The 13341-nt window shown below is 55.3% G+C and overlaps 5 protein-coding genes across 5 annotated transcripts; 2 read left to right on the top strand and 3 right to left on the bottom strand.

Annotated features, from left to right (window-relative positions):
* Positions 1-1345: 1345 nt before the first annotated feature.
* Positions 1346-1657, bottom strand: CABS01_09861 (uncharacterized protein; the record flags this gene model as incomplete). Its single annotated transcript, XM_060543217.1, has 1 exon — positions 1346-1657. One exon carries the CDS (start codon positions 1655-1657, stop codon positions 1346-1348), a length of 312 nt encoding a protein of 103 aa, XP_060399915.1.
* Positions 1658-6615: 4958 nt separating this feature from the next.
* Positions 6616-7062, top strand: CABS01_09860 (uncharacterized protein; the record flags this gene model as incomplete). The annotated part of the gene is made up of 2 exons (XM_060543216.1): positions 6616-6846; positions 6997-7062. 2 exons carry the CDS (start codon positions 6616-6618, stop codon positions 7060-7062), a joined length of 297 nt encoding a protein of 98 aa, XP_060399914.1.
* A 118-nt stretch (positions 7063-7180) lies between these two features.
* Positions 7181-8870, bottom strand: CABS01_09859 (GANP/Nin1/mts3/eIF-3 p25 family protein; the record flags this gene model as incomplete). Its single annotated transcript, XM_060543215.1, has 3 exons — positions 7181-7394; positions 7448-8717; positions 8789-8870. 3 exons carry the CDS (start codon positions 8868-8870, stop codon positions 7181-7183), a joined length of 1566 nt encoding a protein of 521 aa, XP_060399913.1.
* Positions 8871-9677: 807 nt separating this feature from the next.
* Positions 9678-11692, top strand: CABS01_09858 (EAP30/Vps36 family protein; the record flags this gene model as incomplete). Its single annotated transcript, XM_060543214.1, has 2 exons — positions 9678-9778; positions 9859-11692. 2 exons carry the CDS (start codon positions 9678-9680, stop codon positions 11690-11692), a joined length of 1935 nt encoding a protein of 644 aa, XP_060399912.1.
* A 441-nt stretch (positions 11693-12133) lies between these two features.
* Positions 12134-13174, bottom strand: CABS01_09857 (uncharacterized protein; the record flags this gene model as incomplete). Its single annotated transcript, XM_060543213.1, has 2 exons — positions 12134-12845; positions 12921-13174. 2 exons carry the CDS (start codon positions 13172-13174, stop codon positions 12134-12136), a joined length of 966 nt encoding a protein of 321 aa, XP_060399911.1.
* Positions 13175-13341: the final 167 nt, after the last annotated feature.

Genomic DNA, 13341 nt, shown 5'->3' with positions numbered 1-13341 from the left:
CTGCCATGGAGATAGCAGTCGGGAAATGTCACGAGAGCCGATTCTACACCATACAGTCCTCCTTCCACTCAACGGAACCACAGAGAGCCAGCTCTCGGTACGTTGGACGTCCAGTTGTCAACGTCCGATGGATCCCTTTGGTCGCATTCTTTGTGCGGCATAGTCATTTCAGGGCCCAGGGACAAGCAGCTCGAGTGCCAGTCGCAGCTTGCAGCTGCGTGTCTCGCCCTTCTGCTCCCTAAGCCTCATGCTGGAGGCAGCCACCGGCTCTGAGCCGAAGCACCATACCTAGCTCGAATCTCTGGACGACAGTGAAGGGTCGCGACAGGCCAGCTATAGCAGCACAAGACTCGGTGCGTAGTGCCTATGACGACGGCACTGGATTTCATCCAAGGGCGCTAGAGCAGCTAGCGATGGGGATACAAGACAGCTACCAGTCAGCGAGCATGACTTTTACCCTTCGACGACAAACTAGAATCCACCTTCTTTCTCAGCTATCGTCCGAGACGCCCTCGTTTAGCGTATAGCTGTCAGCTTTCCAATAGTCTTGTCCTTCTCTACAGCTTACCGCAAGAAGGGCTGGAGCTGTTCAACCATCAACAAGCCAATCTGCCGCAGCAGTCGACATCGCACAGCGAGAAGCCTGGCTAGCGGTTGGGCCGCTTGCCGTCAATACTGTCATACCCTGGACCCCATCCCCTGAGGGCATCCTCCCCGCGGTTGCTCAGCCTTTGCCACTGTCTCCCTGGGCGCGCACATGGCAAAACCTCCACTCAAACACAGACCTTTTTTGGATTTTCGCAAACACCCCTCCTCAAGCCAGATTGAGCTTTGCACGCCCCCATGCGAAACATCAGTTTACAACCAATGACAAGAGCAAAGAGCTTTTGACACTTGCTTTTGCATGAACTGACCTCGCTCTTGAACAGCTTATCCCGTCTCTGGCAGAGTTGGATGAGCTCCCCCGGATGGCAGTGCGACGCAGGGGACTGGTCAAGAGATGGAAACTCATGGCGGCACCTTATCGATTAACGCAAAGACTCCTTCGCTCCCTTGTGATCCCGAGCAATGCAGGAAGAAGGGGTATCCTGTGCCCCCCATCTATCGGCCACACTCTAGCAGAGTTCTTCCTTTTTCTCAATCAGGGACAGCTCACTTGAACAAATGCCTCTTGGTTAGGACCCCTGTACGCGGCGGGCCCGGACGGTAATTATCTCTTTGGGACCCATTGAGTTCCAGCCTAATAAGTTCAACGGCCTGGACGCCACTTCGGCCTCAACCCAACCTACGGTCGAGCCCTGTCACACGGAATCTTTCCCCGGCCACCAGGCCGAGACAACACGGCCTATCCGTACCTTAGACCTCTCCGGTATAACGTGAGATTGCGGCGTCTACCTGTACGGCCTGTTGTTGTCGCGATTGGTGTCATCGGAAGAGCTGCACTTCTACGGCCAGGCGGTAGGCTTATAAGTCTTGCGCAGACTACGACGTTGTCACAGATCTCATCGGTTGCCATGCGGCTTTCGGGCGGCCTGGAACGCTGCGGATGACGCAGCATATCCCACCAAAAGGTGCTAGCAAGCAATTGCATGGCAAATATCCCGACGTTTATTACAAGGGTCTCGTGGATCCAGTGCGATCCACGCCAAGCTGGCATCGCGAATCTTTTTGATATCGTCTGTTGACACTGGTCATGCGGACATCGACAGGCCAATATGGGTAATGGCACACATTCGACTCCTTATGCGCATTCCAACCCTTCTTACAATGGCCTCCACCGTCGAGACGGCTCAAAACCTAATCGGCTTTTTGTCTGAACGACATGGCGATCTTGCCCTACCGTTAGAGGTTCAAAGCCTGCGGAGTGAGGATACACTGGTCTTCACGCTAGCAAAATACGCTTGCGAGGATTCAAAAGTCTAGGCCAGGCCAGAATGCGTCTTAGCCAATTGATCAGCAAGGAATGGAGGACCAGCTTACGCGCCGACGCGTCGGTTCAGGCTTCCTCAATTTGGCGCGCGCATCCACAAAAACAGTCCTGCAGCCATTGTCAACCAAGTGAACCAACAATGTCGAATCGCATTCCGCCGCTTTCAAAGTGCAATTTCTTCCGTTGGTGCCGTCAGATACCTACCGGCCCTTTCTGCGAACTACATGTCAGGGCCAGCGCCGTTGTACCTTGCATAGACGTTGCCCATGCACGCCTCATCAGAATGACTTCATCTACCGGCTTCCCTGGCACCGCTACTCTTCCCAATCCGTCCCAGGTTTCCGACGCCTCGAATAGATTGCTACGTTCTCCATTCCCCCACCCGTGGTGCTCTTGATGGCGCCTTGGTCTTGTCCAGGTCCCAGGTGCGCTAAATGGCTGTTGCAGAGAGAAACCCCGCCAACGACCCATTTCAGTGGGACGGTTCAGGAACGGTATCCTGGCCCCTTCTTGGCCTTTCCACTGCCTGACGGATGTGGCAGGGCTGGCTGGAGAAAAGCTGGATGCTTTTTAACCGCATCTCTCTGCCGCTGATGTCGATCGCTACCGGTGTTAGTTTCTGTACAGCATTCACGGAACGCGGCTGGCGCTCGAGTAGACGCGGATCGAGTTGACGTTGCAGGGGCTCATTTGGGATTACCAAGCCTACGGTACGGACACTCTGCACTGCAACTTGCGCCGGCCCCATTTGGCTCTTACACCAATGCTTGGTAACCCAAAGCAGCAGCATATAGAAGCACTTTAATGGGCGTGACGTAGGACGGAATATTGGCAGCAGAGCCGCGTCTTCTGCCGACCCCACGGCACCATATCCCCCGTTCTCATGCGCACCGATACACAGTTGATCAAGTTGGCCTGACATGTCTCCCGACTATGCTACTTGTCATCGACTCTAGAAGCTTCTCAGATTCACAGCTCCCGGTAAATCGCATCTGCAACAGCGCGTCGTACGTCCAGTGCCATCCATGGCATGCGAAACCCGCTGATATCCAAGCAAGACAATGCGCCAGGCATGTCAAGCCCGATAGCGAGACTCGCATTCCAAATACCCCGGGTCACGTTAACCCACACTTTTGCATTTATCTTGGCTACTACTACTCTACTGAGCTTGCGGAGCAAGGTCTAGCTTTAACCTCGTGCCGCAGTTGTGTTCGGATCCAGCCCGTCCCGTTCGTGGGCACGACACAACTTGAAACTCGACGTCCCATGTCGCCTGAAACGGGGCAGAGAACGGCATCATCACCAATGAAAGGCCAGGAAAACGCACCCATTCTTTGCGACTTAAAGTGCTTTCAGAGTTCCAAATAGGACGGAGAGGAACCCTGGCCCGTCCCTGGTTGATGATCTTCAAGTCAGGGTTGCCTCACATCGGGATGCCCTGGCCAGAAAGTGAGACCTGTCAGCCCCAATCGCGGGGTGAGTGAGAGAAACGGAAGTGCAGTACCATATTCCGGGGCATCAAATACGTAGCGTTGACCCTGAACGCCCAACTAGAATGGCTCATTGGGCCAAGAATCGAATGCCCTGTTGAGATGACGGGCGATCACTTACGGTGACGATGTCTCTAGTCTGCTTCTACTATCATGAGTCGTCGGTTGCGCCAACAGTACCAGAGTGAACGGGCAGACTCAGTAGAACAAGCTGTATTCGGCCAATGGACGCCAATCGTTCTCTCGTCAGTGCCTTAAAAAAGCAATTTCGGAAAGACAGGCTACACCTCTTCACCACCCATACTTACACCTCGAAATCAGGCCGAAACAATCACAGAAAGACAGCCGGCATGCAAAGTCCCGTTCACACCATTCCGTAGCGCCGATCTTCCGCCGCCGACTCGCGGGCTCTAGGAAGGACACCAAGTGCCACTGCCGTTCGGTGGTCGACTCTTGGTAGCGAACGGCTGACTTGGCGCAGGGAGAAGGGATCTCTCGCATGGCCTTGGTCCACGATGCAACACCAGACCACCAGGACGCGTCCTCCTCGGCCCTTGCAGAAGGCGCTCTTCTTTTAGTCTTTGTCGGCCTTCCTCGGAGTGGCAAACCGTGGCGGCTCTTCCCGCGGGACACCACTGTCCCCGGTCAAATCAGGTATTTTGGACTCGGATTCGGCACACGGCAGACGGTCTTGCGGGCCAATGAGTTGTACGGACCAACGGTCTGCCCGTCCAGAAATAGCATGCGCAGTCCCCTTTGACGACCAAGCATAGTATAAGGTAGCTGGGGTTACAGATTGCTCTCGCAACCCTGCTCTCAGTTGAAGAGGTCGCCACTGCTCGAGTGGCTTCACAGAGCATTGCATTTTCAAGAGGCCCGGTATGCGATTTGAGACCTGCCGTCTATGTGAAGTATCACTCGGCTGCCTTTCGCTTGACGTATCCCGAACAGGATTTGTCGTGGTTTATACGCGTGTACGAGCATCCAGTGAAGAAGATCTGCCGCCTCCTCAACGAGGATCTAAGCCAGCTCGGCCATGCTGATGATACTTGTCGATTTCTGGTGACGTCTTCCGCAAGCCCGGTCTCTATCATGCCAAGCAAGAGATTGCAAAATCTCTCCTCCACCAATACAGAGCAGTACCGCGAGATATGTAAAGTTGTCTTACACCACCAATAGGACCTTCTTCGGCGCTCTACTCTCAGGCGTGAAGCTTCACCGAAACTCAATCCAGAATATACTGTAACAAGCACCCCTATCACCTTGTTGTTTCCATTCGGCCCCTTCCACCTAGCTTAAAAGCTTGCTCATACGATGCTGTAGCTTCTTGGCCTTTTACCTTTTTTTGTTTTCCCATGCAGCTAATATCATCCATTACTCCCTCGATGTGCCTGACCATCTAAGCCCGGGATGAATGGCGTGGTGAGATGGGTGGACAGACGCCCGGGACCCCGTGCGGGTTGTGCGTGCGTCTGCAAGTGCACGGCCGGGGGATGTCATACCGCGCGAGGGGATTTCTGCTTCGAGCTGTTGTTTTCTTTGACCCAACGAGAAGCCGCAGGGAGAAGAAACAATATCCGAGGGGGGAAAGCTCGAGAGATTGAGAGATAAGAGCAGAGTTTGGCCTCATGATTGTGTGGATTTCCAACATCTTACCGCTCTTGCTATCGTAAGCTTACACCATGGGCTCCAGCACGGCCCGCCCCTGGACCATCTCCAATGAACGTCCTTTCCCTTTCTCTCTTTTCGAACGGGAATGAGATGCCCGTGGTTCGCCTGAACCTCTGTTATCACGCCCGGTTCGGATGAGTTTATCCCGTCTGCAGCTAGTTGTACTTGGAGACGTCTATGCGAGAGTCGCGGGGGTCTAGGCCAAATTCGTGGAGGAACTCGGCGGAGGTGGAAGTATGCAGGCAGGTCAGTAGGTAGGTAGGGTAGGTAGCCTATCTTCCTCGGCCCTGATCGGGCAGTTGGTAATGTGCGAGCATGCTGGAGGTCGAGGTTAAGGTTGAACTTGAGCCTTGTTCGTCTTTCCGGCGTCACGGTCCCGTGATGCTTTGTGAAACTTTTACTAGACTGTGATACTGTCAGGCTTTCCTTCATGAACTAGGCTATGACGACACGGGGGGGGGGGGGGGGTGGGTGTGTGTGGTGGTGTGTGTTTTTTTTTCTGTTTTGTGTGCTTCGTGCGCGTGTTGTGGTTTTGTGTTTTTTTTTTATTGGTTTGAGGGGGTGTGTCTGGGTGTTTGCGGTGGTGATGGGGGGGGGGGGGGGGGGGGGGGGGGGGGGGGGGGGGGGGGGGGAGCGCTGTGGTGCATTGTTTCCTGACATCGCAGTCTCCATGCCCTAGCCAGAAGTAAAATCACGAGTACTCTTTACGGGCTTGCATATGGTACAAACCATCCCTTCAGAAGTGACCTTCTCTAACCCGTTTCCTTCCAGTCACCCGTATTACGTCCATCCAACAAAGAGAACAATATTAAGGATCAGGCCTGCTCCTCGTCTTCAAGCAAAACCTCTCTGTTGGTGTACTAAGATCATACCTGCAGTATGGATAGGACGAGATTTCTATCCTCCCCAGCCTCCGATTTTGCGAATCTTGTGGCGATAGAGGCGAGTGAGTGGTGACGAGGACCTCCTGCAGATCTTTCCAGCATACAAATCTACAGCGCCAGCACCCGTCCGTCTGCTCATGGCAAAGTAGTAGAAACCGCAGGAAGAATAGTCATGATTCACCCCGCCACACGCTGTTTCGGAGGCGGTGAACGTTGTTCAGGTGATCTCGACGAGAGCTTGGCCGATATGCATGGAACACGAAGCCACGAGATGTCAAGTCTTCTTACAACACGCGGGCTGTTGGGATTTGGATAGCGCCGACTGGTCATGGATGAACGAGATCCATCAACTCTGCTTTCGCTGCGGCCATACCCTATACAGCCAATGGTAGAAAAGCACCGAGGTCAAGATGGCGATTGCCATAAGACATATGAGAACCGTCGTTCAAGCCACCAAGAACGAAAAACAAGGGCCATATTGCACGGCATAAAAAAAGTAGCAAATGTATGGCATGAATTTCATAAGGTCTACAGACCGGACTGCTGCCAGGCTACAAAAGGCAGCCTGCAATATTTCCATTAAAGCTGAGTGACGTATATGCAAACGTCCCGAACAAACTCCAGTCGCCATCTAGCCGTCATGGAGATAGATTCCATGTATTTTCCGCTCGAACGCCATCCTGTTGCCTCTGCTAAGGCAGGGCGAACGGGTATCATGCCTATAAAGCCCCCAGAGCCCAAGACCAGCACCAAGCCGGTAACGTCGGTCGTCATCAGCGGCGGAGCCACTGTTGCGCAAGCATCGCACCCCTCATCCGGCGCTGTCTTCGAGAGAAACAACCGAAGATGTCCCCGCTGCGTGGAGCTGTGCGTAAGCGTCAATGCCATCAGAGGGGGGCGGGCAGCGAGGTAGAAAGCGATAATTCGTAAGCTCGTAACCAAGAACTGGTATTAGACGTCTTCGAAGGGCGCAAGTAATGCAGGGTAAAATGACACGCCAATGTTGTGAAACTGTCGGTAGGAAAACAAGAGAAGAAAGAGGAAACGAGGAGGAATGAGTCCACAGATCAAAGCCTGTGGACTTTGAAGAGAGAACCGGAGGGAGGAGTGGAAGCAAGACCTCGCGAGTGGCTTTGGGGTCGGCGGTAGGAGTGGTTAGAAGTTGTGTAGAGCAATTTGTGATGAGAACAGAGATGACGAGGAATTCATATCTGTCCTTTGATGTCAACCTTGCGGAAAGCCTCGCTTCTGGCGGAGTCGAAGAGGGCTCCGGCTTTGCCGGTCAAGAGAGCAATAGACTCTTGTCGTTCCTCGAGCAGATGCTGACCATTGTAGTCGACAATGAATTGAGCCGCATCAACGTCGGACTCGAAGCCGAGTTCCTCCGTGATGAACCGTAACTTTACGTCTGGCTTGTATCTATGTCCAAGTTAGTAAGGTGATGCCAAACTATGGTCAGAGATTGAACTTACGCTTTGCAAATGTTGCACAGAGCAGCTAGGCGCTCACGAACGACGAACATGTCCATGAGGTACGCACCCATGTTAGGGGTGTCCAGGTAAAGCTGGAAGAACTTGTGGTAGTTACCCAAGGCGAGAGCGGACCGCACCTGGAGCGCATGCTTGATGGGTCGCTCCTCCTTCTCTGCTGTGGTTAGATCTGCCAAGGCATCATTCAGGCCGGTACGGTTGGCAGTGTGAATAAAGTACAAAATGCGATATGCCTTGAACTCGATGGGGTTTCCTTTCAGTCCCTTTGCGTACAGAGTACGCAGCTGGGTTTGGCACTGATTATACTCACCAAGGTCCCCCTTCTCCAACGCAATACGAGCGTGGAGTTCGTAAACGGTGACTGTGAAGTCGTTCTTGATCCGCTGCACTGTCAGATCTTGCCGCATGGATTTCAGCTGGTCGCAGATGTAAGAGTAGTTGCCCTCCTTCTTCCACTTCTTCTTCAGGAGATCCATCGTCTTGTGAAGGACGCGCTCGGGCCGAACCATGGAGGCCACGGGAGGAGCGGTCAGACGCAGGTAGCGCTTCTCCAAAGTTTCGCTGGTGCCGACGACGGGTCCATCAGAGGGCGGAGGGCTAGGCGATCGGTACGAGGATTTGTAGCCGCCATCGAAGCGGCGTTGACGTTTCTCCAACTGCTTCTGGAACTTACTTGACTTGGGCAGTGGCTCATCGAGGTTGGCGCGTTTGTCGGGGGAGGCGAAGGTGATTCGGTCTTCCAGTGCGTTGGATCGGTTGCTGTTAGTAGTACGCCAAGGCACGGCAGAAGACTTTTCATCCGGGGTAAAATCAGACGACTTTCTCTTCTTGGGGTTGGCAGACATTGAACCATCATATCGCGATGCAAATGGAGATGAGACGTTCATAGCGGAGTTGAGCTGGGACTGGCGCTCGTTTCGGATCAGATCGGAGGGAAATGGCATCTTCTCCCAGTCGGTTGACTCGAGAGTGCCGTTCTCCATGTGCTGGGAAATGGTCTCCTTCAACTTGGCTTCAATCTCGGGGCGTGGCACGGAGGGGTCCATGTTGTGAGGCAGGAAAGACCGTTGGACGTAATCGCGGACGGAGGGTGGCCATTCAACCTTTCGTGGAGCCGGGGCAGGAGCAACAGGAGCAGCTTGGTCGAAGGGAGCAGCCAAGGGAGGCGGCGAAGTACTGTAGGCAGGTGCAGCGGGTGGGGGAGGATACTGGCCGAAGCTTTGTCGAGCCTGGACTGCGGTGTATGCTGGATCTAGAAAGAGAAAAAAATAGGATTAGTAAATCAGATCAGAACACAGTCAGTCTGAGAGGAGGAAAACTCACTGGGAGGGTAAGCATAGTTGGCGGGAGGTGCTCCGTAGGCAATGCCTGGAGGCGGTGCCGGAGGCCAGCTAGTGGGCATCATTGTGAGAGCTGTGAGGATCGATCTTGAATATTTCTGGATCGAAAATTAGTCTTGATCGGTCAGAACAAGTATATCTATCGATCTTTCGTGGTTGAGGCCGACTGAAAAAGGCGTGGAAATGTCGAACAGTCGAAGACGCGGTGGTGGTGGTGGTGGAAGGGGGGAAAGATCAAGTGAGGTTGGGAAGAAGCCGTGAAAGGTGAGGGCGGTAACAAAATGACGGTGGCCCGTGTGCGGGATTTCAGGTAATAATAGTGGGGATCCGAGCCAAACAGTGCCCTTGTGCCTTGTGGCCAGAACCTTTGGTTGTCACTGGCACAGGAGTGCCACCTCGATGATTACCTAATGCATCATGCCTAGGTGCACCACTGCACCCTGATGCACACCGCTAGCAACAAAAGGGGACTATCGCTATAGTGGGTCGGCGACATCCCACCTTCAATGTCCAGTTCCCCCTCCACTCGACCGTTGCTTCTCCGTGGGGCAGTTGTGTTACGAGAGAGATAAACTGACGCCTGGCATAGGAGCTGTTGGTTGAGTTCCTTCAGCCCCAACAACGATCAACTGAACTTTGTTTGGTGTCTCAAAACCTGTGGAGTTCTCCTCTTCTACCCTCGAATCATGCGCAATCCTTGAAATAGCTGCGAACCCGGCTTCCGATCCCCTCCTCGAACCAGCCCGAGACTGTTCCTGACGTATGCGACAAACCGCGGCCAATAGCCCCTGCCATACTTTGACACCTCCCAACCAAACCCCAGTTCTGCGCGAGCTTCAATATCCTCAGTACGCTCGTGAATAATATGACGGATGTTTCTAAAACAAATCGACCTCACGACCGCTCTCCGGCCTTCCTACCTACCGGATGAAGTCTTGTTGTTCGTCCAGGACAACGTCGGGCTCTATGAAGGGTAAATACGACGAGGCTTGAACCCCATCCTACGCTTCTCACCATGTACCAGTACACTAATTAGCTCTCCTCTTTGTCTAGGAAGTTCAAATTACCTCAACAGCAAAATGGTCAGGTGTACTTGACGTCCCACCGAATCTGCTACGTCGACAAGGACGAGCCGCGCAAGCACTCCGTTGCCCTAGATCTGAAAGACATTGATCGATATGAGTTCTACGCGGGGTTCCTGAAATCTTCTGCGAAGATCACCCTGATTCCCAAGCCAATAAAACGCTCGTCGCTCCAGACTAGAGCGTCTGCGATATCTACACCTGGGAGAAATGGCGCAGGGTCACCAGCTCGAGCCGATGGTCCCTACCGACCGCCGCCCGAACCAGCAAGCGCAGCAACCTGGGTTTGCACCATCTGCAGCTTCTCCAACCCGGTCCCGTCAAACTTTGACCCAACTACGGCAAACATACACACCCCGCTGCCACCATGTCTTGCTTGCGGCATCAAGCCGACGTTGGCGCACGTTTTGAAGGCTTCTATATCGAATGCGACCAGCCGCGCCCCGCCGGCCACCCCTTCGAGCCCAACAGTCAGCTCGCCCCTCGCGATGCGCCCTCGGTCGACCTCCAACAGGCCCGACGACAACGCGGGGCCTCCGCCTCCCTGGCCAGCGGCCTCGAACATCAACGGCGGCGCCCCACCGAAGCCATCAGATCCAAGCGCGACGTTCCAATGCCCTCGATGCACGTTCTCAAATCACCCGTCCCTGCTGTCATGCGAGATGTGCGGGGCACCCCTCATATCGCAAGATCTGCCCCAAGCAGTCGTCACCCAGGTGCAGACGCAAAGGACAGAGTCTCCAGGCCCGGTCCTCACGACGTCCTCGCCTGGCCAGGATACCGCCGAGAACATCAAAATTTCCTTCCGCGGAGGCGGAGAGAAGATATTCTACGAGCGGCTCAAGGGCGCGTTGACACAGCGCAAGTGGCTTCTGCAGGGCGCGCCGCCGGTACCCAAGAGCAATCGCACGATAGACGACAACGGCGCACTCGTACGCGCACCCGCGGCGGTCCCCGAACGTCCCAAGGGCGTGGGTATCGCGGGTCTGGAGCAGCGCGGGCTCGACATGCGCAAGAACAACGAGGTGATGATTGGCAGCGCGTTCGAGGACCTGGACGCCCTAATGGCCTCCGCCAAGGAGATTGTGGCCCTGGCGGAGAGGTTTGCGCGACAGAATGGCGGGACGGGCGCCGAGGCCAACGCTCTGCTAGCCGAATCGGCCAGCCAGCTCGGTCTCGTGACGACCAAGGATATTGTAGGCGGGAGCAGCTCCGAGACGCTGTATCTGTCCGAGTTGTCGAGGAATCTTGCAGAGTTCCTCACAGACGACGCGCGGGGTGTTTTAAAAAAGGCGGGCGGGATCATCAACTTGGTTGACCTGTGGGCCATGTTCAACCGCGCCCGGGGCGGCGTCGAGCTCGTGAGCCCCATGGACTTCGAAAAGGCCTCGCAGATGTGGGAGTCACTCAGACTGCCCGTCCGGCTGCGAAAGTTCAAGAGCGGTGTGCTTGTCGTACAGAGTAGCGATCGCACCGACGAGACCACCATCAGGGCGCTGGTGTCCTGGCTGGACGACTTGCACGAGTTCCCGCCGGACAAGGAGCTGGCGTGGGACTGGCGACAGTTTGGCCGCGGGGTGACGGCGCGGGATGCGGCGGAGCGCTTCGGCTGGAGCATTGGCGTGGCGGAGGAGGAGCTGGAGATGGCTGAGGAAAGGGGCGTGGTCTGTCGCGAGGACGGCATCGAGGGGCTCAAGTTCTGGAAGAATTACATTGATGTTGGCGATGTGAAGCACCGCCGGCGCAGGAAGCATCGCGAAGAGGACGAGGTCATGAAGGCGCTTAGAGAGAGTGGGTTGATGTGACATTGCGGAAAGCTAGCTGTTGTGTGTGACACTGAATCCTGAATATATATCTATCTCGTGCTAGGGTCGACCTGGCTGGCGCGATTTGCAGACGATTAGAGCGCGCATTACTATTCTACAAGTGTGTCTTTGTGTGTGTGTTGATGTGTACGTGTGTGTGCTTTGGGGGTTTCTCCCGGTCTGTCGTCTCTATGTCAGATGCCCAGTTTCCTTGAACCCGGCGGCCTGGGTTGATACCGCCTCCCAATGTCTTGAACCCATCTAATGCCAAAAAAAAGAAGAAACCCGGAAACGCCGCCCCATGTGAACCAATGCCAAAGAGGGAGGTTCTCAATAAACATAAAAACAAGTCATCTGGCCACCCGTCAGGCAGCTCTTGATCGGGAAAACCACATTCCAAAGAGGTAAAAGGGGGACGCAGGCTCATGTACTCGGATCCTTTCACTTCTCCGCCCTCTCCATGAGACTCAACCTCACCTTGCGGTTCACGACTCCACCAACACCATACGCCGGGATAATACGGCAGATTCTCGCCATGGTGCTGATACCCCAATTCTTGGCCACAGACTGCCACCGGTTCTGCCACGACACAGGGGTAGCAGCGGCGTTGGGCCGGTTATACACGTCCAACCCGAGTAGATGCAGCGGCGTGCTGGCGAGCTGCACCATGGCCGGCGCGGCGAACTGCACGACGGTCAACCCGCTCACCTTCTTCCTCATCTCCTCGCCCATCCGCTCGTTCAGCCAGGGGCCCAGTCTCGGCGGGACGTTGAAGCTCGCGAAGATGGTCATGCAGTCGCGCAGCGTGAAGAGCGCGTAGGTGAGCATCGGTACGGGGCGGGGCGTGGCGCCGGGGGGGCCGAACATGCGCGCAAAGACTTGGTCTTTGTACATGCAGATGCCGATGTTTGCGGTGCTCGAGGCGGCGAATTTGGCGGTGCCCGAAGTCACGGACGAGGCTGGCGTGTTGTGGACGGTGGAGGAGGCGGTGTCGAGGGTGTTTGCCGTGAGGTAGGTGCCGCCGTAGAGGGCGAAGATGAGGGCGAAGGGTTTGGAGAAGACGACGGCGTGGGGGCGGAGGAGGAGTTCTTTCAGGCAGGAGCGGACGCATTCGCCTAGGGGACGGCGGCCGGAGGCGTTTTCCATGATGGAGCTATTCGAGAGTCAGTTTCTGGAGTACACTTCACGGTGTGGGAGAGTTGGAAAGAGAGGGAAGAGTGCTGCTTACCGGTCAATGATGGAGACCAGGGGCGCGACCAAGGTGCCGGCGCACGCTGCGCTGAAGAAGTCGGCTCCGAGGCGGAAGCCCAGGTTCTTGGTGTTCCATTCTGACTTTGCCTCGCCCATTTTGGACTCCATGTCGACTTTTTGGGCCAGCGCCAGCGGGCTTGGGGGGTTGATCTTGAGGTCTGGCGTGACTGGTGCGGATGCGGCTGCGGCGGCGGCGGCAAGCCCTTGTGGTCTTGAGTCTCGTTCCGCCATGCGGGCGCAGTTGTATGTGTGTGTGTGTTGGAGCTTTGAAGAAGTTGGAGGCTGAAGCTCTCGCGATGCTTCGGTTGGGTTTCCTGGTAGTCGATTTCGCAGGCGGCGGGGGGGTGACAGCGATTGCGCTGGACCGGGTGGTTTCCCGACGTTCGGTTTGCGACGGG

The sequence above is a fragment of the Colletotrichum abscissum genome, assembly GCF_030869225.1.
Source record: "Colletotrichum abscissum strain IMI 504890 chromosome Unknown Scaffold_24.1, whole genome shotgun sequence".
Lineage (NCBI taxonomy): Eukaryota > Fungi > Ascomycota > Sordariomycetes > Glomerellales > Glomerellaceae > Colletotrichum > Colletotrichum abscissum.
This window is presented reverse-complemented; position numbering and strand designations above follow the sequence as displayed.